A 26,583-nucleotide genomic window follows, 5' to 3' on the forward strand; every position below is an offset into this window, starting at 1 on the left:
GTTCCAGAGAACTGGGGTAATGGGATTTAGGGTTTAGGATCAATGACATCTTCCCGTTCTTGTTCCCGGGCACCTTTACCTCTGCCTCCCGGGATTTTGAATAGCAACGAAAAGGATTTGAAGAGTCCCATCAAGGTATGCAAACTTTCAGTATTTCAGTGTGCGTATTACTTTGGGTATGAGTAACGATAAATGCTGCCACTCACAGCTCAGAAGGAAAGGCGATGAAATGAGAGTTGATCCGTGGAGAGACAACTGTGTTTTCTCACCGGTGAGGAAGAATTACATCAAGTATTAACAACATTCTCGGGGTATCTAAGTGCTTGATGATAACCATGTATCAGTCAGAACTACTAATTACAATTAGTCATTATCCAAGGGTGCTTTCGCCAGAACCCGGGTCCCAGGTCAACGTGGTCCACTTTCACATCCCACTGTTCTCTTGTGGTGCCATCGCCGCCGCCCTCCGCCTCCGCAAGTTCTTCCACCTGTAGACATTTGCTATGGGGCCATTTAAGTGACAAAAAAAACTGCAAGTAGTAGGAGTATTTGAATCTTTTGCCCCATATATAGCAGCAGCATGATTGGTTGGAATAAGACAGGAACACTAAATCTGGAGATATCTTGGCTACCAAGTTTCGCTTTAATTGGATTGATGTGAATCAGTAAATGCAATGCTTTATTTATTTTATTTTGGAATAATTGGAGCTACTAACGACAGTCTTATCAACTATGGATATTTGATATCAAAGGACAAAACTTCATTTCAGGATAGTGTCTGAAAAGTTGCTTCAATCTTGTAGGCAAGCTAAAAGTTGCTTCGTTACCAATGCTACAATTTTATCGCTCCTGTGTAACTATGGGAACAGCTTAAACACCACAACATTGCAGTTGAAGTGGTTCTAGGAAATCTGTAAAAATTACCTTTCTACGATAAATACATGAACCCTTTCGGAACAAAGCGGGTTCATTGTTGTAGTTCATCTGGAATTGCTGAAAAAGCAACTCATTTTTATCTTTAGATAATGTTCCCTGCATTCAAAACTAAAGACAATGAAACAAGTATGGAAGCAAGCAGGATCAAGGGAAAAGACTAAATCATTAATCATGAAAGAAGACCTTCAATATTTCATGAGCTTCCCTTTCGCCTTTTCCAGATTTCACTAGCATCCAAAAGCATGTATTGTATTGGTTGCCAGCATGACCTGAAAAATTAGCAGATATAAATGCCAATTTATGTCTTTGTCGTTGTGATTTATTCTAAATGATGAAGTAGCCAAGCCCTTGCAGTAGGATATCTTAAAAATAAAATTAAGGAAAAGAGACAGTATATATCACAGCATGCAGCTATACAAGCACCCGAACCTAATTCAGACATGCTAATTCAAATGAATACAGGCATATTACAAATATGTTTTAAACCAAGTTCAGATGTCCTTTTTTTAAGGGACAACTTACACTCTGCTTGCCTCCATGACAAGTATTCACAGACAATCTTTAGTTTTGGGTAACACAGAGCTTCGGCCTCAAACCGTGGTGTCTGCTTTAATTCCTTGTCGGGGAAGAATTCTTTCCACTTTTTCATGTAAAGAGAAGTGAAATATGAAGAACATGACGAGAGGATTAAGCTGCAAAAGAAGTTGGCATCATTATGGTCAAAGTATTTACCCCTCAAATTTCAAATACCATGCACATGCATAAATGGTGAGAACTACCTCTCCTGTCTCTGATATAGTTCAGTCTTGTCATGGAACACAAAACTGCAACAATAACAACAAAATAAGAATGGATGTCTGCAATGGATGCCAATAAATAATGGCCATTTGCAAGGAATGTTTGTCTAAATGTATCCTAACATTACAACTTTATTTTATGCTTCACTTATGGTTTTCATTAATCTTTATCATGCCAAGGCTATTCCAGATCAAAACTTCTGTTCATGCGATGAAAATGTGCCATCCGAAGATGTTTCTCTTTCTTCCAATACAAATAAGGAATCTATTTTTCTTTTTATCAGTTCGTTAACACAATGGATAGTGATTTGAAAGAGCATAACATACCTGTACTCATTGCTAAAACCATAGCCAAAGACAATGTCAGGGTATTGCTCCATCATCAAAGATGCAGATGCATCCATCAGTCTTAAAGCAGTCTCATCATTTGGCTTGTCAAATGAATGAATCATTGAGAATCTGGGGGACAATGAACCAACCCTGTTAATAAGGCAATCAAGCTATCCTAAAGAGAACCAGCATTCTTTTGACAGATATGAAAAAGGGTTCCTCACTGATCAAATTGGCAGCCATTGATGCGAACGACAATCCAATTACAAGGTGGAAGCATGCGGTCATTGCCAAACTTCTTCACAAACTCATGCATAAATTTTCCTGTTCCCAAACATATCAATTAGGTTAATGTTATATACATTCATAGATTGATCTGGAGTTGAAAATGATAGTTGAAACTAGAACAATTCAATCTAACCTTCTCGAAGAATGTGTTGATGATTTTCCCAAAACTCAGGCCCTATGATATCGATATGTGCTACTGTAACTTTCAATCGTGGTCTTTTTATGGGATTCCCATAGTCATCAATCTTCACTGTTGTTTCTACCTATAGTTATACACAACACATTGTAACAAAGATGTTACTTTGCATGATTGACAACATTTGAGGGATTACCTTCTCTCGGTAAACACTAGATCCTTTGCGGAACATAGCTGGTTCATCATCATAATTTATTTGGAATTGTTGAGCAAGCAGCTCATTCTTGTCCTTCGCAAATGTTCCCTAGAAGAAAACAATATGAAATAAAACACTTATGCGATTGCAACAGAGAGGTCATCAACTCAAGACATTTACACTACCTTCAACACCAGCTGAGCTTCTTGTTCACTTTTTCCAGATTTCACCAACATCCAGAAGCAGGTATTGTATTGATTATTTATATGACCTGAAAGGCACAAACAAAGAGTATGCACATCAGTCAACTAATCAATATTGTTCAATGCTGATGTATGCATAGATCACTCCTTTTACATTGATAAAGTTTCATGGTTTGTACAACTTTGGTGGATATGATGCAATTTTCTTGTAGGACTTCAGTGCAAAAAATTGCAGAATATAAATAGGAGGTCTCATTTGCTATACAAGAAATTTTGGTTGCAGTTTCAGAAGCTTACAGTCCACTTGTCTCCAAGCCAAATAATCACGAATGGTCTTCAAATTTGGGTAACATATGGCTCGTGCATCAAAATATGGTGGCTCCTTCAACTCTTTGTTAGGAAAGAAGTCTTTCCACTTCATTACGTACACAGAAGTGAAGTAGGAAACACATAAAGAAAGAATTTTGCTGAAGTTATTGGTAGATATGTCAATACATGATGCCATGAAGTTGCTCAGAGTTCAGAAACAAAAGGCAATTTTGCACAAATGTACATATTCGAAATATCCACAAAAAAGGTGAAAATGAATGAATTACCTTTCTCGCCTGTGATAGAATTCTGTTTCCTCTCTGAAAACAAAACTGCAGGGTAAACATGAATATAAGAAAATTATTATAATATGCATCATATGCTAAGAAGTTCAATTTTACTTCTATGAATGCATCTGCCAACAGCACATGCATTCAGTACTTACGCTGAATCACATAATGAGCTCTTTAGCCAAATAAATCAATAATGCGTTGCATTTATCAATTCACAGTTTCTATTCAAAGTGGTATACTGTGTTGCATAAAACTTTATAATGGAACTTACATGAGAGGATGTCTAATGCCATACCTGTACTCATCACTAACACCATAAGCAAAGACTATGTCAGGGAATTTCTCAAGCATAGCAGTGGCGCAAGTGTTCATCAATCTCAGAGCATTCTCATCATTTGGTTTCTCAAAGGCGTGAATCTTTGAGAACCTAGAAAAGAGAAACTGAAATTAGTGGATAGAAAACAAAGATAAACAGCTACAAATTCTGGGCAATGACGATTGACATGGACCCAGCAAAGCTTACTCGATTGGCATGGCCACATGGTCACTGCAGCTGCTCAACCACTAGTAACCATGCCCGTACGAAGCAGTGCAGAGCTTGGTGGGGGCCAAACTAAAACCAACGCAAACAAAGAAGAGAAGAAGAGTATACCGGTGGAAGTGGCAGCCGTCGATGCGGACAACGCTCCAGTTAGAGGGAGGGAGGCGGCGATCGAACTCGAATTCCCTCTTGACGTACTCATACTCGCTGTTGGCCATCAATCCCTCCCCCGATACACACAACCAAACCAGCTACACTCCAGGTGGGAAAGTAGCGAAGAAGGTACCGCGGAGAAAGGCGGCTCCGACGAGTGGTCGAGCTCCGCGGTGCGTAGCGGTTGAGAATCCCGGCTACGCTTCGGGTGCCCACCGAGGGAAGGAGCGCGTAAGGAGGCGGCGGCGCCAAGTGGAGGCGGTGGCGCGGGGACGGAGGCCGCGTGAGCTGGGGAAAGAGGGCAAGAGCGCGCTGCGACAGAGGGAAGGAGCGCGCTGCGGCAGAAAGCAGGGAGCACGGGGAGGAGGTGAGGCGAAGCGAAGCGAATAGCGCGCCGGGGGTGGTGGCGGTCGGGTCGTCTCGTCGGCGGCGAGGTGGAAGGAGGGAGGGACTAGGCCTTGAGAGGGTGGAGGCGAACGTGTCTGGGCTGTGTTTTTTTTTAAGAACAGTCTGGGCTGTGTTTCTTGCCTATCTCTCGGCGTCCAAAGCAGTTACGAGCCCACGAACTGCATGGGCTGTGCTGGGCTCGCGTGCTGTCTGTCACAAACGATAGCCACGCTGCTCGGCCCACGCCGGCTGCAGAGGTTGAAGGGAGAAGTTGTTGTCGTGGAAGGACGCGCTGCTGCTGGGTGCCGGCGGAGTGGAGGATCCGCCGCCAGGAGAGAGTTGGTCGCTGAAAATGACAAAAAAAAAATTTGTCGCCTACTGGACGGCCCAACAACGTGCGGCCCACGAGAACGTGGTCTTCCTCGCGACGCACCCAAGATCGACAGTTCGTTCATTCTTCTTTGGTATTGCTGATTCTGCCTCAAGATCGAATAACAAGCATTCACCGAATGCAGAGGTGAGAGCTGCAGAAACTGCATCAGAAACTCTTTATCTGAGAACCCATGCACATATTTTCCATACACTGAAGACATAAATGCAGCACTAAGCTAGCCACTAACCAATCGAGCACATACATAAAGTGATCATACCATCTTAGTATCATACAAAGAGCAATCAAGGCTGACACATGTCACATTACACTATGAACAACCGAACTACCAAACGAAGAAAAGCCCTGAATGCCTGATCTGGCCTCTGGGTTCAGCCTTTCTTCACAACCCTGTGTCCCAGGGACAACCTCAAGTCTAAATACGTTGACAACACTGGACAAGCTATGTGCAGCAGAGCCCATCGGTGCAAAACATGATGCCCGGGATCTATTCAGCAGCCTGAGAAGTTAGGATCGTTGGCTTCTTCAGCCAGTACTGCTCAAACCTTTGCCTCGCGTATTCCTTGTAGTCGAAATCGATATCGTTGACGTGGTCCTGCAGCCAGAGGATTGAGTTTCCAATGGATCGGGATTACAGGTAACACGAGTGACGAGTGATGGAATCTGCGTGAGAAAAACCCACCGAAATTATTCCCCAGAGGCCCCAAACTAGATGGCTGGCAAGGGTGTACTTCTCAATGCTTTTGATCAGATTTTCCACCTCCTCTGCGTCAGATTTATCACCTGTTAGACAGTTAGAGATTGCAGTGAGACAAAAGGAACTATTGCTGTTTTGTACGCTGGTAAGGGGGATTAAATTGGTGCTGATGAAATTTACGATTAGCTCTGTGCTTACCCGATGAGCTCAGGTATGTCTGCACAAATTGCTTCTGCTCATTGGTATCTGTTGTATTGCAATATATGAGCATAAAGGCAAGGATAAGTAGGTCCCATCAAGGTGAAAATAACAATGCAAAATCAATAGCTTTAAATATATTTGGTACCTGGATATTTAGTGTAGTCCAATATATGCGGCTTTTCTGAATGGTAGTCTGCGGCCATCTCACAAAAATGGTTTGTGATGTCATAGGCAACTGGGTTAAAACTTGCATACTCATAGTCCTGAAAAGGCGTTAGGCAAGGAACTAAGATCATAGAAATATATTTTCCAGCTTATTCAGAATAAATCAGGTGGGATAGTCAATTAAAGATAAAGCAAAGCTTCCAGTTCAAAAACCTATGACAGGCAAAAAGCATGGAGGCCATAACAGAAACACAGCAACATGTATTACCTCCGTTTTCAAAATGTAAGACGCTTAGGACAAGCTAACTAGTTATGAAGGAACAGAAGTAGTGAACCAAACATACGCTAAATAACAAGAACTTACAATGATGGTCAGCAATTTGGTCTCTTCATCAATCATGATATTTCCATACTGGAGATCGTTGTGGCAAAATCCTATGCACTCACCTTCCCCTGAAAATTCATTCTCCAATGCAGAGATCTCCTCATCCATGCTATCCAAGCAGAACTCTTTGGCTTCATCAGGGGAGCACAAGCTCTTGGCAGTTTTGAGCCAGTTCCTAGTGCAGATGAGGTGCTGTTACAATTAGTATTTCACTTTGATGATAAATTTCGTTTTACAACTGCAACTGTTTAGAAAAAAATGTAGCAGTACCTTAATCTTTCCCAAATGAGCACAGATTTTGGACCAGGCATGTCAAGGTTGTGAAATTCCCTCAATTTGGAGGCTATGATAGCTGAAATCTCCGGATCACGTAGGTCAGCAGCTGAAAGTGTCTGAAAGGAATATTTACATCAACTTTCTACCTAAATTTACAGAATGGATATGATGCTTTATTGCTTTATTTATGGTAAATATGATGCTAATGCTGCATGATTGTCCTTTGTATTTAGCGTGTAAAGAGAATATGATGCTTTATTTTTAAAATGGTACAGAAAAATGGAGAATAAAGAGTGATGCTATAACCATTTTTTCTTCGCAGCTTTTCCCCTGAAAAGATCTTGCACTTCAAAGTTCTGACCTAGTCTTGTCGAGTAATTAAGCCAAGTAGATACACAAAATCTTGGGGTGTTGACCTATTAGCATTTACGTATCTTGAATTCTAAAGCAATATCATAGATAGTACTACAGACTACAGTGTTACAACTACTATCTGATATCATCTAGAAGAAATGTCAACTGGTGCTAAATATTTAAATGTTTTCTGTCACAACAAGTATCTCATAGACGTATCAAGAAAACAATTTAAAATACATTGTGCGAGTCTCAAGAATAGTAGGAAAATCGTGGCACTACTATTAAATTGGTTAGTTCATTAAACACAGACTTAAATTATCATTTTCGGATAAGATTCCAAAAGCCAAACCGTTGAAATTTATGATAGTACAGTTCACATATGCATCATCAGGGGAGGAAGGTTTCAAAGAAAGACAACCACACATCAACACGCTAGTAATTGATAACACGCGGTTAGATACCATTACATCAATCTGCAATGTGGCATTGTCTAGTCCAAGAATGAAATAATGCGTTTATAATATTTTTTCTGTTGGTTGAACCTTAATATATAGTATCCCTCTTTGTTCTTCCTATGATGTTGGCATTAGTGAATGACTGATCGACGGAAAGTAGGTTCTAGATTAGGGGGATTTCCAGTGATCAATGGAACACTAATATGATGTTACTAGACTACTATAAACTAACAAATTTATGTACTGTGTATTTCCAGGTTAATTACCCACCCAAACGGTAGGAAAAGATTCCAGAGAAATAGACAAGAGACAGATTCGAATGGCAAGGATACTAGGATAGAGAACGAGGACGATCGATCCTACTCCGTATTTCGTAGAAGCAGACAAAATGGGTGAGAAATAGAAGAAAGCGAGTGCGCACCCTGGCGTGGATGAACTCCTCGACGCGGCCGTTGCTGAAGCGGCCGAGGAGGCGCGGCCCGTGCCCGTGCCGCGACATGCACTCGAACGTGCGCACCTCGTCCTCCCTGTCGAAGAAGTGCTCCACGCCCTCCCCGTACACCCGCACCAGCACCTTCCGCTCCTCCCTCTCCCCGACCCCGCCGCCGGCGGGCCACCGCGCCTGGTACACCTCGTTGGTCATGGCGCCCTTGAGCGGCACCACCTCCGGCTCCAGCCCGCAGCCGGCGACGTCTTCCCACGCCGCCGCCAGCTCGCGCAGCAGCCGCCGCGCCTCCTCCGGGATGCTCCGGGCAGCCGGCGCGGGTCCCGGTCCCGGCGCCGCCGCCTCGGCTGGGCTCTGCTGGCTCTCCTTCGGCGCCATCCCCGAATCAGCGGAGCGGCTCAGGGTTGGGCGGCGGAATCTTTGGTTTTCCTGAAATGGGAGGGAGCTGGTCCGGGGCGGGCGTTGGAGCGCGAGCCGTGCGTGCGCGCGCCTTTCGGTTGCTGCTTGGTTTGGTTTGGTTTCGTGTCTCGGGGTGGGAAGGGGGGCGGGTATAAATAGAGCTGTACGGGACGGTGGATATTTGCCTTGGGGACTTGCAGATTCACCCTCAAGAGTTAGCGTTATTTTGTACGGGGCTCATTTTGGTCAACGAGAGTAAACAGGGGACGTAGAGAAATATTTGCTCGTCAGCTATTCGGATAGGGTCCAAGAAACAGTCAAAGAGATGTGGATCAAATGCTAACCTCATTGTCGGTGGTGTGCGTCAGCCAACGCTCTTCGTGACGCATTTATTTTGAAACGATCCGTAGAAATTCTACGCGAACTTAGGGGGGGTTTGGATCCTAGAGCTAAAATTTAGTTCGTGTCACATCGGATATTCGGATGCTAATTAGAAGGACTAAACATGAGCTAATTACAAAACTAATTGCAGAACCCCTAGACTAAATCGCGAGATGAATCTATTAAGCCTAATTAATCCATCATTAGCGAATGTTTACTGTAGCACCATATTGTCAAATCATGGACTAATTAGGCTTAATAGATTCATCTCGTGATTTAGCCTAGGGGTTGTGAAATTGATTTTATAATTAATCTATGTTTAATACTCCTAATTAGTGTCCAAACATTCGATGTGACAGGAGCTAAAATTTAGCCCGGGGATCCAAACACCACCTTAACTCCACAAATCAAGGATAGGAAAATCAGCATGTACTCCACCTTAACCTTTCAATCTAGTGTGGGCCTAACAACAGTAGCTGGAAAAGCTCACAATTAAATTCGCATGTGAGCATACAATGTGACATTGAAGTCGTGTTGTGCGGATTTCTTCCTTATCTGGACTTTCTTGAGTGGGCAGATAAAAACTATAATTGCAAAAAGGATCTAGAATTTCATATTCTTGAAAAAAGTTAATTGAAAAGATAGAGGACCCACTACTAGATGCCCTCATGCTAAGATTGCACACTGTAAAAGTGCTGCGTATGAAGGACCTATGCGGGATCAAGATTTCTGAATTGCCTACAAATTCCGAATTGACAAAACAGCAACTTAGTTTCCAGTACACGTCCACACCGTATTGTGATTAATGAGCAATCAACGTTCATAACTTTTGGAGGGAATCAAAATTAAAGCGCCCCATGTGTAATTTGATCGGACATCAGGGAGAAGCATGTAAAAAGCACAAGACGTACCCTACGTCAAGATTTGTTATCGTCCACAAATTCATGATGAATCAGACATATGTTTGTGGAGAAATTTTAGAATGATTGGAAAAAAATGAGATAAATAGAAGCAGATATGTTCTCAAAGAAGATAATCAAACATGGAATAAAGAGCACTGAAAAAGGGGACAGTAGCCAGTACTATATTCTCTCCCTAGAGAAGTGACTGAACAGAAAAATATATCACCATTTGCGAGTTGCGAAATCAGAGTAGCTATATGACACAGAAGAAAACGTTTCATTCACTTGGTTCATACATCCAGATGAGACCAAATCCGCAAGAACAGGACAGAAAAGTTAAGCTGCGCAAAGTATCATAGATGACTGACTGTTTCCCGGTAAACAGGTAGCATCAGTATTTCGCATAGACAAGGAAAATGAAGGCCATGTTGCTGTACAATATCTGAAGCCAGCATTAAAATTGATGTTGTAAAAAATTCAGGACTTTACACTTTGTAGATATGAAAGATCATCAACTGAAAAGTAGAAAGAAGAAATTCTAACTTCTCCCAATCACACATGTTGTAGCTTTCTCACTATCCAAAGTTAGTGCAGTACTGCCAGCAGTACAGAGAGAACGACTCGGTTCAACAATTGTCTTCCTCATCAACTTCATCTGGAGTGACTCTTCTTTCCCCTGTCATGTACAAGATTCAGTGACCTGATATTTCAGTGCTTACTACTGTCCTCCCATGTCTATAGTAGAGTGAATACAGAGACTAACAGAACCAAGGATATAGGCAAAAATATCAGTGGCGCCACTCTTCCTGAAACACTCAGAATCTGTACTGGAAACATGCACCCTCCTTGTGAAGCGTTTGTCGTTGTGATCTTTGCAAGGCCGCCAAAAGAACAAGCTCTGACATCCTGATCCATTGTCTGGAAATAGATGTTGAACGCATATGATATGTTCTCATCATGGCTGAGACCATTGCATGAGGACCCATACCCCAGTGGTGTACAATCTGCATTTGAGCATGCATAGTTTACAGAGGCTGGCAGATCTTTGTACTTATCCTTTGCATCCTTGTTGAATACACACCACTGTGATGGCAAGTATTGCACCCCTTTCACTTCAGCCAGATAATTGTCCTTGCCATTTCCACTGAGATCCATAGAGAACTTTGGTTTTCCATCATATGTGAATAGTCCCCAGTGACGCTCAAAGCGTCCAGGCAGAACACTCTTCTGGTTCTCATCAATCAACGCAAACAGGTAAACATCCATGTGACCAGGTCTCAGAGGTGTGCCTACATTTTTTGCCATATTCTTCAGAAAACCACTGTAGAACCTCTGTGCGTATTTGACGTTAGCATTCTTATCACCATCTGTTGGCCAACCGACTTCACCAACAATGATTCTCATGTCGGGCACACCAGCTTTCCTTAATGACCAGACAAGAGTGTCGAAGTTGGCATCAAACACATTGGTGTAGACCATTCCTTGATCATAAACTGGCTTGGTAGCACCATCAAAGAAGGAGAAATTCAGAGGGAAGTTGGGATTCTGGTACAGGCTAAGAAATGGGTAGATGTTAACCACAAAGGGCGCATCATTCACATGGAGGAAATTAACAATGTCAACCATGAGGGCGTTGATATCCTTGCGGAAACTCCCAGCAGATGGCACTGGTTTGTTCTCAGGGGAGCTATAGATATCAGCATTCAGCGGCACAACTACCTTGATGCGTTGGCCAAAGCCAGCCTCATCTAGAGCTCTCTGCATGTTCTTGAGTGCAGGAAAGGTAATGTTGATGAAGCTGCCATTGTAGCTCTTCAGAAAAGGCTCATTGCCAACAGCCACATACCTGAACAATTGACATATAATTAAGGTATCAGGACTGCTCACAATAGGACTGTACTAGCATAATTTTCTGTTCAACAAATTCATCTAAATATGTTCAGCTTATGTGCATGAGGATGGTGAATTGGTAACAAATGGCCATGACCACTGCGCCTTGTGTACCTCAGAAAAGGTGAACATCACACTCTAGTTTTTAAGGATCATCTTATGGAAAAAGACAAAAACAACTGTGTTATGAACAAATGATGCTACTATTCATGCACGATATCAGAACATTTCGACTTAGTGAAAAATAAAAGCACAAATCTCACTAGCCAAACATGGTACCACAATTTTACTGGCAGTTGCACTGAAATCCAGAAAAACTCTAGAAATACCAAATTGATTCGTCACATACTTTACGGTTCCTCCATATCCTCACCAGTCAGAACATATATCTAAATTATCACAAAATATTCTCACCGCAATGTAGGTTTAATCTAAAGCAGTATATGTATAAGACATAAAGTTCATCCTGACTTTATTAGTCAGCCTATAGTTAGAACTTAGAACCTATAAATGGTTGGCCAATTGATTAGCCTACTCCAGTGTTTTACTTACTCAGTATGCCATGCCTGGTAGCTGATACTACTATGAATAGACATCATTTCATCTCACATGCAACCACTCTCTTAAGAACATGTCAATTGTTGGCTAGCGGCATGTATGACCCGCACACAACATTTTACGGAACAAATCAAAGAACGGTCCTCTGAAGACATATATATGCAATACAACTTCCTTGTGAACGAACCAGCATATGTAAAGTCTACAATCAACATGAACCTCTTTCAACAAAAAAAACGATCAACATGAACCATGAACTGCCATGCATGCAGCCGTGTCTGCCTCTGGCATCTGACGACTGACACTACATATAGCATGCACTACTAAACTTGGCTGCAAGTAAAAGACATATCTTCTAAACAGCAAGAGGAACCTAAATGTCTGAACTGAACAACAACAGCACAAGCACTGCATCCATTCCGCATGAACCAAAAACATGCAAATGTCGCTGCACCATTCTGCTATGCATCAAACACTACGCAATCACCAGCACACAGAACTCCATCTCATATTGTGGTGGCATTCTTTCAAACATTTTCCGCGCACCAGAACACACCACGTCGCATTGGCGCCACGCAACTCCAATTCCACACGCAAGCACCCCGCCGCACGCGCGCGCCCGAAGGCACCTCGTCTCACACTGGTCATCATACAACGAAAATCCGCTGGCCGCCGGCCGATCCACCTAGCACACCAGAGACCAGGGCGCCGCGCGCGACGCGCAACAAGGACGGTGCTAACTACTCTGGGAGTGGGAGAAGCGGGCAGTTGGTGGTGTACCTGACGTCGACGCCGGCGTTGAGGTTGGCGGTGACGTTGTGGCGGACCCAGTCGCGCGCGCGGCGCGGGTCGCGGGCGAGCGACTCGAGCTGGTCGTTGGGCGCGGCGAGCATGGCCTGGACGCCCGACCCGGCGAGCGCGGCGACCGTCCAGGGGTCGGCATCGAAGAGCTTCACCCGGTCGACGCCGTTGGCGCGCAGCATCCCGACCACTGCGGACGGGTGGATGGGGTGCGACATCATCGTGCCCCAGTTCACCCCTACGGCCGCCGCCGCCGCGGCGGGAGGAGGGATCACGAGCAGGAGCAGGGCCACGGCGCCGACGGCGAAGGCGGCGGTGGCGGCGGGGCGGGCCGCGGGCACCATGGGAGGTGGAGGGGAGGAGGCAGCGTGGGTGGCGATGCTACGGGTCTCGGGAGACGGGGTTGGAGTTGGAGGAGCGCGCTCGCATCGGCGAAGCAAGCGAGGAGCGTGGGGAGATTTCTTCGCGGCGTTGTCGTGACCTCGTGGGGAGGAATGCAATTGCTGCAGCCTGCAGAGGTTTCGCGCGAGGTGATTGGCTGGCAGGTTCGTCGCCGAATGAATGGACGGTGAGATGTTTGCTAGCTCCGCACGGGATCACCAGCAACCGTCTGATCCAAACTCCCGGTCGGGATCACGAGAATGATCATTCGGAAGTGGCGTGTTTCGAACGACACGCTGCCAACTTGTGATGAGCTCGGGCTCGGCGAGAGCGTTGTGCTCATGCGGCAAGCCTGCTAAGTGGTGTTCATGCCACTAGAGAATTGGAGGCCCATTTCTGGCTGGGTAAAAATCGCATCGCAGATCAATGAAATCGTTGGCACTAGTTCTTTTGGCTCGGGTCTCAGCTGATGGTCCATGCTTGTAGTTGCCATCATTTTTTTTTTTTGCATCTCGTGCACTTGCCATGCATCCGGTCGACCAGGTCCTCAAGCTTCTCTGTATTTTTTACCCCAGAAAAAAAGGGTTCACTGTAATTTCTTCAGAATTCATACCGGAAAAAGAAAATGTGGAAACAAAAAGAGAGCTGGCACCCTCTTGAAATAAACGGAACAGTATTCATTGTTTCTTCCTACCATGTGCCAATACAAACATGATTTGAGCATTGACCAAATCGAGCAAACAATTCCCTCGAATCAAAGTCGCGCCAAATTTGGGCCTCTCAGAGAAGCTGAGGTTCAAAGTGCACAGTTGCAAGCCCACGAGGGTACTCTCTGCTAACCTCTCTGTTAATCTATGTTCGGCTTCAATTTCAGTTTGAAGTAGGGCCAAACCTTCAAAAGCCTCTCACGCTCGATCAAGGTGCTTCTTCCTTTGTATTGATTTTGATTAGGTTGCCATTCTCTTAGCAGCAGCAACATCTGCTTGAAATTGAATAGATAAGCATCAAAATAAAATAGGAAAGGTAAACATCACAGAAATTGAAGAGTGAACTATCTGGCTTAAGTTCAAAGAGGAGAGTGAACTCACCTGGGTTTGTAGGACTGGTGAATGATCACACGGGAGACCTTCACATTGTTGCTCGAAAAAGTTTCAAGCACCAGCAGCTGAATCCAGCCTATACAGTACCAGTGTAAGCAACACTACACCTAAAGCTAATGCTCTCTATAGACAGTTTAAAGAATCAAGCCAGTACTACAATACAGTATAATCCTGATGCACCAACCAAAAACAAGGTGCATGGCAGTTAGGTGATGTAGTGGCAAAAAACCTCAAAGTTTCTTGCTTCAGACACTGAGCGGTGCTGTGGGTACCTTAGATTCTCCTTTCAGGCCCTGAATGTAATATTCCAAAAGTTTGAAATATTCATTTTAGTGAAATTTTCAAAAATTTAAAACTTTGTTTGAATTGTGTGCTTATTTGAAAAATAGTAAGCAAATGCTACTCACTTCTAATTCCCTAATAAATTAAATCTCAATTTAAAATTCAAACTTGTGTGGATTGAATTTGGTTCTTCTTGGATTTTATTTGAATCTCAAATATGAGTGTGTTTGAATTTTAAAACTAATTCAAGCATTCAAACTAAATTTAAATAAAAACAGAAACCAAACTAACCTAAACTAACCCACCAGGCCGGCCCACAACCAACCAGCTGGCTCGCTATCCTAACCCTCTCCCTCACCCACCTGCAGCCCAGCTTCCAACCGGCCCAGCCAGCCCAGCCGGGCCGCCCGCTTGCCGCCACTCCCATCTCTCTCTTTCTCTCGCCGCCAGGAGGCCCCCACCTGCCAGACGGCACTGTGCCGCCTTCTTCTTCCCCACATCACGCGCACAACACGTACGCGCCCGACGATACGCACTGGCACGCACTACCACACCCGCACGCGCTTCCGGAGCCTTCCACCATGGGGAAAGGACCACTCTACCCCCGCGTCGGGCCCCCAAACCCTAGCGTGGAGCCGCTCGATGGCCGCGATGCCATGCCCGAGCACGCAGCCTTAGCGCATTGCTCGAAACCCTAGCCCCGACCGCGGGCTATAAATAGCCCCGTCCGCTGCCACGTGACGCTGATGTGGCATGGGCCTGGCCAACTCGTGGGGCCCACTGACTAACAATGGGGCCACTGGCCGGTGGGCCTGGTTGACTGCTGACCGGTCAATGTTGACAAGGTCAACTCTAACCTTAGCAGACATGTGGCGCACTCCCGGTAGCCACGTGACGCAACCAGGAGCTGACATATGTCACCTTAATTTAATGTTTTCCAAAACTAAGTAAATAATTAAATAAATCCTTTAATGTTTAAAAATTCATAACTAATTTTTTTGAACTCCGAAAAATATGAAACCAGTTACATTAAATTCAAAAAATCGAGCCTGTGCTGTTTATAGCTAGTTTGGTGTTATTTGGATCTTTTAAATCTAGCTTTCTTGGAGTTTTTGCCTAGATGTAATGCCGATTAATTTACTTTGCGGCGTATCTCGTTCTGTTCAGACCCAAGCTACGACTCGGGAGACCCTCAAGGCCCCCACTACGCCGAGGAAGATCCCAACGACTACGAACAAGGTGTCATGTCACTCCCAATCATATAGATCATATGCATGTTTAGTTGCAAGCGCTTTATTTATGATGCTTGATGATGGATTGTGTAGCCAATGTTTCTAGCCATGCCTTGTTTATCCTGTTTTCCTTGATACCTATTTGTGGACTAGCTAGGGTCTGTAGCTAGTCCACCAGACATATATCCATACACATGCTTTTGAGTTATGGATGGGCATATGCCATAATTTTGGTGATGGGATTCCTTGAACACTCTCGCGTGTGTTTTGGGTGAGTGTGACTCCTTAACGTGTTTTGGCGGGAGCGAGCCGTGATTGGTAGCATTCTGGACTCTTTCTACCCTTGTACCTGTGGCAGGTACCTTGTTTGTTACTAAGGAGCAAGTGATGTACTTATACGTTGCAGGTGCTTCGGCACATACTTGTGGAGTAGAGTGCTCGCTCTCGACCCCTAAGGACCGAGTCAGTTTACCACCAATCATAGCATCTATTTACATACATACCGCTCGCTTACGTTATGGGTGGGGTTTGGTCCGAGACTAGTGGTGGATAGTGCTCAGCCTGTAGACGGATTGGAGGATCAGTGTAAGAAGTCTGAGGCGTTGGTCTGCTCTAACCAGACTGCACCACGACGTGGGTAGGTTTCACAGCTTCGAGGTCCTCACTGGTGACGACGTGCCCTGCAGTCAAGGACAGTTCCAGACTCGAGGAAACAGGATAGTGCTATCCACCTACTAGGGCTCCGGCTGTTAGGTGGGGTTTGGACGGATCGCTACCGTTCAGGCTCCATCCATGCGGTTACAATTGTACACCCTCTACAGAGTGTATAAAGCTATAGCTATAGCCGTGTCCACTGGTTATGGACAGTGCTGTTGACTACCGCTACTTCTGACTAGACTTTGTTTACTCTTCTACCTCCCCCTTTTTGTGATAGGTCGGCATTTGCCGTTGAGATGTGAGGGGGGGAGCTCTCACATCGCCTAGTGTGTTTGGGTGCTGGATCCTTGGGTGAAGGATCCGATGATTTGTGCCAACTTCCTTGATTGAGGTGTTGATCTCAGAGATAGTGTTGCTTTGCTGCTTCCTTGATTGCTGCTACTGCATAAACCCTACAACCATAAATAGGAATATCCACACATATAGTTTTATTCCCCTGTTTCCTTAGCTTGCTGCATTTGGGAGTTGACATGGCCTACCCGCTTCTCGGGTAGATGTGGCTTTTTAGGGTCGAAGCCTGACTATGACTTCGACAACGACGAATGGGAAGACTAGGGATGGTCCTTCGCTCAAGTCACCTCTGGAGATGGTGTTCATCATAGCTTATGTTTCCGCTGCGTAGATGTTTTACCTTTCATGTTTCAGTCCTGATGGACTTGTATCGGCATATGCCGAAGAGATGTACTCGATATTTATGATATTTATACTATGTGGCTACTTTATATTTCTGTGTTGTATAGATTTGTGCTATCTGAGATAGGGATTCGTGCGTGATAACCTTCTTGGGACTATCACGGAGGTGCGTAGGCTTGAATTCTCAGAAATGGGAATTCAGGTCGTTTCAGCTGGTATCAAAGTCATACTTGACCCTAGGACGATCCCTAGTAATGAACGTTAGTATAGGAAGCCTAAACTATCCTTGAACTGTGTGTGTGTGTCTGTGTGTGTACCCTTAATTTTTATACAACTCCTTGAACAATTATTATTATTACCTTGTTTTCTCTTACTTATCTGACTTACTAACAACCCTAACAACGTTTTACAGATGTCGACCGAGGAGTGGCACCCGTTCACTGGAAACGGAGTGTGCTTTGGAGGCTTTTGTGCTCTGCTCAACGAGTGCTTGGAGAGAGAGCTGGAGTCTGCACTCAAGACGTGCGCTACGAGGGCCGCATGAAGGGCGTCGTGGATGTTGTGCCCACCGAGGTGAAGCTGACTGTACCCGCTAACCCCAAGGTGCCTGAGTTTGAGGAGGTCGTGATGCACGCGTTCGAGCTGTTAGTGGTAGAGGCTCACCGGACCGCCGCCAGGAGAGCTATGCGTGAGGTGCATGCGCAGCTCCGTGACAAGTTGGTCAAGACCCCCTACCGCTGCCTACCTAGAGCCTACCGCGAGCCGAGGGACTTCGAGAGTTCAGCAAGTCAGTTCACGAGGACGCTTACGCTAAGCCTGACGAGAAATTTTGCGTGGCCTCCCGCTGCATCCACGCTCAGGACTTGGCACTGTTCTGGATGGACGGTGAGGTGGAGATACTTCGCAAGCGGTGGGACAACTGTATCGCTGCCAATGCAGCTCTCGAGGGCAAGGTACTGGGACTCGAGCGCAATTTGACCGCCATGAACCAGAGGAACCGTCACCTGCAGCACAAGGTGGACACTGCACATGTCACCCGCTCTGAGAGGGACTCGCTGAGGATTGCCACGCTTGAGGCGAGAGTTGTTCGAATGGAGGAGGAGCTGAAGGCCAGGGACAAGGTGATAGAGGAGAAGGCCTCCCCACCTGCCGCGCACCCATGCCTCAACCCTCCCCCATCAGCCGCCCTTCCCCCGCCGGCCAGGCCTCCCCGCGCGGGGGCTGCCCCGGCTGTGCCTCAGCCCTCCCCACCGGCAGCCCTTCCCCACCGGTCGGACCTCCCCACGCGGAGGCTGCCCCAGCGTCGCCTCAGCCCTCTCCACCGGCGGCCCCTTCCCCGCTGCGCCTCAGCCCTCCTCACTGGCGGCCTTTTCTCCCCGCGTTGGCCGCGCCGCGCGCTCGCTCCAACCATCAGAGAAGACGGTGCGCAACGGAATGGAAGTGGGTTGGGATGGTCTGCTCGATTTGGGCGGACCATCTCAACCCAGATCTGGTAGGAATATTCTCTAAAGGGATGGACCCAACCCACTTCATTTCTGAACCAAACATGGGTCCATCTGGGTCCGACCCGTCCCAACCCACTTCAACCCTCAAACCAAACACACCCTAAGACCAGCTTACTGATACCAATCGTAGTTGAACTTTCAGAAAGAACACAAATCTCAGGCATAAGTTCGAAAAGAAATACAATCGTAGGAGAGTGGACAAGCTTACGTTGAAGTTGTTGAATTTGCAGATGATAGCTAGGAATGATGCATCAAAATTCACCCCATTCTTCAATTTTGTTCCTTCTGCTGTAGTATCCATTTCATGCAAGTTTAATGCAGGTACCTATCAAAATGAACAAAGATGAGCTAAGCTAGAAATGGATTTGCCAATCGTGTAAAGTATACGATGTTAGGCTTCACCAACCAGAAGTCAGAACCTAACATGGGTACTTTTGATGGAATAGTAAGAAGAAATTTCAAAAATGAATCAGATTGTTTTGATATAGTCCTTCTATATAAAAGTTATTTGCAATTTCATTTCACTAAAGATTGAACCTACACAGGAGCTGGTAGGCATTACGTGAAAGACACAATGCCAGTTGGTCATAGATTATCAAACCCACATGTCGCCAAAATACATCCGCTGATCCACGTGTTCTCATTTCACTGTAAAGGAAATATCCAATCAATATATTGAATACCAATACAAAGAAAAAGGCAGACCAAGTGGTGTGACCACAAAATGAAAGTAATGATATGCATATAGTCTTGGAGTGTTAAAGCTATGTTTCAGCGTTAATAGATGAACCACAAACAGAAAGAAGCCAGAAAAGACATGTTGGCTAAGACACTGTTTCAGGGCTCATTCACTTGCTTTTAAGTTTGGTAGTTTCACAATTACACAAATGAAGCTGATGGATATTGGCAAATGTTGCAAAATAACTGCATAAGTGACTGCACTTCTTTTTTTTCTATACATGATATTGATATTACAATTGGAATAGGCTAAAAGAGAGCTTAATATTTATACAGTGCAGGAGGGAACAGCAGCAAAAGAGGTATAGGTAAAAGCATGTGCTTAGGCAAAGTCAAAATTTGTTTAACAAATTTTATGAACCTTAACTCACATCAACGTTCAGAGCTAAAGCTGATTTTCCCCAGCTTACTTTCCCCTCATTTGGAAATATTTGAGGAGCGTGTCTCCTGCATGAAAGAAATTGTCCCAAAATCACTATTTGTTCACCATAATGAAAAGTGAAGTAGCAAGAGCAATAAAAACATGGAGTGCTAGACACCTGTTTTTGCCAGCCGGCTAATGTTCTGATCTATTCTTACATGCAATTGAGCCATTCAGCATGTGAACTTCATAGTTCATACACTTGAGTCGATCTGAGAAGTTTGCTGATGCGTGCACTCTGGCCTATGCTTATAGTTGGTTTTCGTTGCGTGCCAATATGTTAACATGGCAGTTCAGTTTTGCTGAATAAAGAATAGCAGGCGAAATCTCTAGTACTGGTCATGCACTATAGTTTGTCAAGGAGGAAAACCAAGTGCAGGGACACTGCCATATCTTTTCACTGGTTCCACATTAACAAATCCTACATCCTTCATCTTTGAATTTATACTATCAATGGAAACAACCAGGACTAGATGATCAGATTTTTTGCTGCCCTCTTGAAATAAGTTAAATAACTTAACTGATCCATATCTATTTCCCTGATAGTTGCCATCCTTGTAATTTAGCCAAAGCTTACTCCCATTGTAATTGGCATTTTTTCCATTCCCTATGTTGGTCTTGATCCCAAGTTCATGGCCAACCATATGAGTGGGAAGTGGACTTCCATTAAATTGAGAAGCAGCAGCAATGTAGATCTTCCATGCATCAGCCAAACTTACATGGTCATTCTCTTCATCCAATGTGAACAATCCAACTTCTTCAAGAGTGCTGCTTGCATACCTTTGTTCTGAACTAAAATTATCTGTGGTATCTTGTTCTGGAACATTTCCTGCCAAAGTTTCTTGAGAACTTCTTCTCGATTCGGTCCAAACATTAGATTTTGTGTACATTCCTACAAGTGCATTTGTGACATATACCTCAGAAAGCAGACCCATCTTTATGATGGAAGCATGCAGTTGTCTTCCCAAATCAATAGCACACAGATCAGCACAACCCCGTAAGATTCTTGCAAAGGTGACACGATTTGCACGCAATCCACTGTGCTGCATCTTAGAGAAAAGCTGAAGAGCTTCATCACTGCATCTGTTCTGAATATAACCCAACATTAACATGGCATATGAATTGATGTTCCAACTCTTCATGCTATGAAAGAATCTACAAGCACTAGCAATGCATCCGCACTTGACATAAAAGTCTATGATAGCATTTCCAATAATGACATCCAAGTATCCAGAACCATATTTTACAAGGTAGCCATGGATCTGCTCACCAGCCTTCTTTGCTCCTATATCAGAACATGCACCAAGAACAATTGACAAAGTGAACTGGTCAGGACACAGACCAAACTGATATTCCCTGTAAAAGAGCAGCAGAGCTTTCTCTGGCATGAAATTCCTGGAATATCCAGAAAGCATGGCATTAGTTACAACTAAATTTCGTGGGAACAGCGCATGGGAGAATAACTCAACAGCACCCTCAATGCTATGGCATTTTGCATACATGTTTACTAGTGATGCACTGACGAAATCAGCAAGTAGCAGCCCAAGTTTAAGAGCTAAAGAATGAATCTGCATTCCCTTATCCAAGTCCTGAAGACTGGTGCAGGCATTTATGACAGTAGCAATACAATGCTGATCTAGAGGTGCTCCAGCATCACTTAACTCCCTAAAGTAACTGCATGCTCTTTCATATTGGAGGTTCTTGACACAGCCTGCCATGACTCCAGCCCATGATACAATGTCTGGTGATTGCATAGTTTTGAAGATTGATTCCGCACACAAAAGTGATCCAAGTTCAGAATATACCGACATCAGAGCATTGCATACATTAGTATAACAAAACCTTCCGGTTTTCAAAGTAAAAGCGTGCATTTGTTGAACCTCCTCTTCTATTTGACATATGTTTAGCACTGTAACCATGTCTCCTTCTCTCAAATTGAGACCTGAAGAAAGAAAAACTTCTGCAAGTTTCACTGCTTCATCCCGACAACCATTTGAGTGATAGCTTGAGATAGCCAAAGAATACAAAGACACATCAGGCCTTCTAACTGCAGCAACAAGCTTTCCAATGTACTGAGTTTCACCTACCCTCCCGGCTGACTTGATCAGTTCACACACAACAAAACAATCTACTCCCAAGCCCACTTTAAGTGCGTAAACATGAATGTTTCTAGAAAGATTGAATGTTCCCAGAACAGCCGCAACACCAGCTACTACCCTCAACGTCACCACATCCATTGCCATGCCAACTCTATGCATATCTTGAAAAAGCTCAGCAGCCTCTATGAAACAACTGTTCTCAACAAAACCAGAAATCATTGCATTCCAAGCAACAGAGCTCTTCACTGGAATTTTATTAAACAGCCTAAAAGCATCACCCACATTGCCACATTTCGCGTACATGTCGACAAATCCAACTTCCACGAACCTATCGACACCCAAGCCAGACTTGACCACCAATCCATGAACCATGAGCCCAAGCTCCATGACACCAGACCTGGCACATGCATTCAGCACTGACGAGATGACAAACCGGTTTGGCTTCACCTGATCAGAGGACAAGAGCTCCTTGAATATCTCAATTGCCTCAACGACGAGCCCGCGGTTGGCGTGCGCGGCAATGATGGTACACCAGGACACGACGTCCCTGTGTGCCATTTCGTCGAACAGTTGGCGTCCGGCCGTCAGGGAGCCTCCTTTGGCATACGCATCCAGAAGGACGTTGGATACGAGAACGTCGGACGCAAATCCGCGTTTAACTACGTGCGCGTGGGCGGCGGCGGCGCCCGCGGCGAGGGCATCGCGCGCGCAGCGCCGCACGATGCGCACGTAGAGCTGCGCCTCGGAGGCCGGGAAGAGGAGCTCGATGGGGCCGACGATCTCCAGCACGGCAGAGACGGTTCCATGCGCGCGGCCATTTAGAGCACCGGAGGCGGATACGGAGGTGGCTGTGGTGGCGGCGGCGGCGGCGGCGGAAGAGAGGAGCCTAGATGGGGTCGGCCTGGAGGGGAGCGATGAGTGGAGGAGTAGCAAAGAGAGAGACCTTAACATAAGCGAGGTGGTATGCGGGTCGCCGGAGACGGGCGACGGCGGAGGAGGAGGATGAGGGCAGGGTCGACAATGGCATAGTCGCCGGCGGCGGCGGCGGGCTTGTAGCTTGGAAATGGGGGCCCAATCTTGGAGCCAGATTTGTTGCAACTTGCAGGGCGGCGGATTCGTATCCTTTCCAACACACACTGGTGTAGTCCCACTTATCTCTGCCGTCCGATCTTAATTTGGAGGGTCCAGATTTACCCATTGCAGATATCAGATCTTATTACGTGGCGCAAAACAGATCAGGTGAGCTTATGTAGCAAAGCTGCGTAGAGTTCAGAATTTGTGGAACCTGAAGCCCAAGTTGCTTCATCTCTCAATCAAGATTACACAAGAGACAAGCCACATGAGCGAGCAACGCGGACAAAGCACCTTATCGGAAAAAATATACGGACAAAGCACAATACACAAGCCCATACAAAGCCCATATAAATTCTTCAAATTTCCGATCATATAACTTTGCAAGTACTTTGGATATCTTATTCTAACTCAAAAAGCTAGAGCACAGTGGTTCCATATACGATTTTGTGCCCTGTATTAAGCCAACGAGATTTAATGGCGAAATTTTAAAACGGAAGAAGTATAATATTTGGGCATAGTCAGCCAGTGGTTGGAGGCCAACTTTTACAAGGCTATTCATTTTTTGGGAAGTGTGAGATAATTCATTATTTTTCACTATATCTCCTTGTAATTTTGAGAGGATTCGGCGACAGATTTAACACGATCCTTTATTAGATCATGTATGGCTTCACCTGTGCTCTGGATTTCGAGCACAGCTGGGATGATGGATTGTGAATTGTTGTACGTTGAGATCATGTAAACAGCTGCATATTCCGCGCTAACATTTGCATTGATCAGTTATGTTATTGCCCATATGTTTCAGACCGATGGTAAATTTGATTAGCATCATAGTATGGGTGAACTTCGACTGATATCGCGAGAGCTGCTTAAGGCACTTGATAGCTAAAACTAATTTCAAAACTTCCGATTACTATTCCATTGATTTAATTTGCCGGCAAACTTTTCCATCAGAAGGATCATGTTCCCTGTGATTGCAGGAGCATGTTCTGCAAAAGCAGTGCAGCGTTGGGAACCTTAACTTGTTCTCTGAAAGCCAATGCCTATAGGGAATCTTTTGTGTTGTTTTGAAAGATGCATACAATCATACATATATTACGTACCAGTTGCAAAAACCCAAATGGAGTAGATCAGAAGACTATTTCATTCGGACACCATGACATTACAGAGAAGACATTTAATTTGGATCCCAACCATGCACATATCACATTTATTCTATTATTACAGCTTCCTCCTACATATCTGCCCAAGAGCTGCTCATGGATGTGTGCCTTCTATCACAGTGGTGGTCCCGGAAGTTCTGGAATAATGTAGGCTGCAGAAAATAGTCCATGTCACAGGTGAGGTCGTGTGCTCTCAATTTACTAAAAAACAAAAAAAAAACATGCAGCAGTAATAGTTTTAACATTTCTTATATGGTAGGGGTAGGAATTATAAATAATCGTTTAAGAAACCTTTACGAGCGAAAATGAAATGGTATCGGACACTTACTAGTTCCGCATCTGGCGCCGGCTGTGAACAGTTGTCCAAATCTGCGTCCGAGACTGACAAGCCTCTCCACACTTACCTTATCCTCGTCTTCTTGGGTGAGGACCAAACAGATGCCAACCAGGTTATTTTTCAGCACGGTATTTATGCATTTTTTACCTGGGATCGTGTCTTGCGGGGGATGCTTTTTTATGACATCCATGCAATTTTTAAAAACAAGGATTTTGGCAACTTGAAAGCTCCCATGAGAAAGCGCTACAAGCATGGTAAGGGCTAAGGCAAAGATCAGAGGTCGAAGGATTGCTTTAGGAGCCATTCCTGCGCTGCTAGGATTGGTTCGGTGCTGCTAGAAGCTCAGAATGCCTCAAGATCGCTCTCGATGTGAACCTTACCTGCACCTGCGTATCTTTATATAGAGCATGAGGGAACCCATGTCTAACTACTAATCAATGTCCATGCATCTCCGATCATTTGAGAATCCATGTCTTAAGTATAATCAATGTCCATGCACCTTTGATATAGCATGTGAGAATCCATATCTTACAACAATTTTATCTAAAAATATCTTACTATAATTAAATTTGTCCATAGATATATACTCTATATATAGAATGTGGGAATCCATGCCTAACTATACTAATCAATATCCACACATCTTTCCCCTCTTAATTATATTAATAGTACGAAAATAGCCGGATCTTCTGCCTGTTTGTTTCAAAAAATCATATCCATGCATCTTCGATATAGCACGAGAAAATCCATACCTCACTACAAATAAATGTCCATAATCTATGAACTGATTATGCTACTAAACATAAATAGTATGTGTAGACATTTTAGCATAGCATCAAAATCTGAGTTGCCAAATAAAACAGTTGGTTAGAAATCGTGAACGATCTGTAGGCACAATTTTCTAATTTACCGTCTATTTGGTATGCCGCACAAAGGAACAAGGTGGTTTACCGTTTAAAATAAGGTTACATGATTTTTCAAGTGAACTACACAATGTTAGTATATAGTCTGGTCGTACGCACACTTCCTATCTCCTTGTGTGGAAAACACCATAGCTGCATTTCGTTGGCGAATCCAATATCATCCAACATCTTTCAGAGGAAGTAAAATCCTATACACCAAACTAGTCAGGTATCTCTTGTCACTCTTCTTGATCCTCTACATTATTCAACTAGCACTTTCTCATGTCACATAACGTAGCATCAAATCTTATAACTATATACAACTGACAGAACTGAGGTACTAGAACCAGTTCTAACCAAATGGGTTTCCGCCAACTCGGGGCAAAGAGTTGTGGTTCATGGCCTGTAGATTTTGAGCAGCCAAACGTTGATCCATCGGAAGTAAGCCATATGGGGTAACGTTTGTGGCAATACCGAGACGGTTCCATGCACGCGGCCATTTAGAGCACCGGAGGCAGATACGGAGGTGGCTGTGGCGGCGGCGGAAGAGAGGAGCCTAGATGGGGTCGGCCTGGAGGGGAGCGATGAGTGGAGGAGTAGCAAAGAGAGAGACCTTAACATAAGCGAGGTGGTATGCGGGTCGCCAGAGACGAGCGACGGCGGAGGAGGAGGATGAGGGCAGGGTCGACAATGGCATAGTCGCCGGTGGCGGCGGCGGGCTTGTAGCTTGGAAATGGGGGCCCAATCTTGGAGCCAGATTTGTTGCAACTTGCAGGGCGGCGGATTCGTATCCTTTCCAACACATACTGGTGTAGTCCCACTTATCTCTGCCGTCCGATCGTAATTTGGAGGGTCCAAATTTACCCATTGCAGATATCATATCTTTTTATGTGGCGCAAAACAGATCAAGGTGAGCTTATATAGCAAAGCTGCGTAGAGTTCAGAATTTGTCGAACCTGAAGCCCAAGTTGCTTCATCTCTCAATCAAGATTACACAAGAGACAAGCCACATGAGCGAGCAACGCGGACAAAGCACCTTATCGGAAAAAATATACGGACAAAGCACAATACACAAGCCCATACAAAGCCCATATAAATTCTTCAAATTTCCGATCATATAACTTTGCAAG

General features: G+C 44.7%; 3 protein-coding genes across 12 annotated transcripts; all 3 read right to left on the reverse strand.

Annotated features, from left to right (window-relative positions):
• Nucleotides 1-244: 244 nt before the first annotated feature.
• On the reverse strand, nt 245-4,667 carry LOC117849962 (tRNA(His) guanylyltransferase 1). 2 transcript variants are annotated; one of them, XM_034731717.2, is made up of 14 exons: nt 4,141-4,667; nt 3,784-3,915; nt 3,483-3,527; nt 3,184-3,353; nt 2,869-2,954; nt 2,684-2,791; nt 2,485-2,614; nt 2,288-2,387; nt 2,061-2,192; nt 1,716-1,760; nt 1,459-1,628; nt 1,120-1,205; nt 925-1,032; nt 245-501 (listed from the first exon to the last, which is right to left on the reverse strand). In XM_034731717.2, exons 1-14 carry the CDS (start codon nt 4,245-4,247, stop codon nt 409-411), a joined length of 1,512 nt encoding a protein of 503 aa, XP_034587608.1. In that variant the 5' UTR covers nt 4,248-4,667; the 3' UTR covers nt 245-408. The 2 variants fall into 2 exon arrangements, with proteins under 2 accessions (XP_034587608.1, XP_034587607.1); XM_034731716.2 differs by having other exon boundaries at nt 245-488; nt 4,141-4,666.
• Nucleotides 4,668-5,094: 427 nt separating this feature from the next.
• LOC117849963 (probable choline kinase 2) lies at nt 5,095-8,459 on the reverse strand. The gene is made up of 7 exons (XM_034731718.1): nt 7,918-8,459; nt 6,679-6,800; nt 6,388-6,583; nt 6,004-6,121; nt 5,856-5,903; nt 5,643-5,743; nt 5,095-5,555 (listed from the first exon to the last, which is right to left on the reverse strand). The coding sequence occupies exons 1-7, from the start codon at nt 8,317-8,319 to the stop codon at nt 5,448-5,450; spliced, it is 1,095 nt and encodes a 364-aa protein (XP_034587609.1). The 5' UTR covers nt 8,320-8,459; the 3' UTR covers nt 5,095-5,447.
• Nucleotides 8,460-9,976: 1,517 nt separating this feature from the next.
• LOC117848159 (glucan endo-1,3-beta-glucosidase 8) lies at nt 9,977-23,082 on the reverse strand. Of its 9 annotated transcripts, XM_034729492.2 has the most exons (7): nt 20,000-20,241; nt 19,832-19,907; nt 19,264-19,370; nt 18,931-19,047; nt 14,342-14,429; nt 12,852-14,232; nt 9,977-11,469 (listed from the first exon to the last, which is right to left on the reverse strand). In XM_034729492.2, the coding sequence occupies exons 6-7, from the start codon at nt 13,214-13,216 to the stop codon at nt 10,359-10,361; spliced, it is 1,476 nt and encodes a 491-aa protein (XP_034585383.1). In that variant the 5' UTR covers nt 13,217-14,232; nt 14,342-14,429; nt 18,931-19,047; nt 19,264-19,370; nt 19,832-19,907; nt 20,000-20,241; the 3' UTR covers nt 9,977-10,358. The 9 variants fall into 9 exon arrangements, 1 of the variants encoding a protein (XP_034585383.1); XR_004638834.2 differs by lacking the exon at nt 9,977-11,469 and having other exon boundaries at nt 13,884-14,232; nt 14,342-14,418; nt 19,285-19,370; nt 20,000-23,082; XR_004638830.2 differs by lacking the exon at nt 9,977-11,469 and having other exon boundaries at nt 13,884-14,232; nt 19,285-19,370; nt 20,000-23,082.
• Nucleotides 23,083-26,583: the final 3,501 nt, after the last annotated feature.

The sequence above is a fragment of the Setaria viridis genome, chromosome 3 (genome assembly GCF_005286985.2).
Source record: "Setaria viridis chromosome 3, Setaria_viridis_v4.0, whole genome shotgun sequence".
NCBI classification, from domain to species: Eukaryota; Viridiplantae; Streptophyta; class Magnoliopsida; order Poales; family Poaceae; genus Setaria; species Setaria viridis.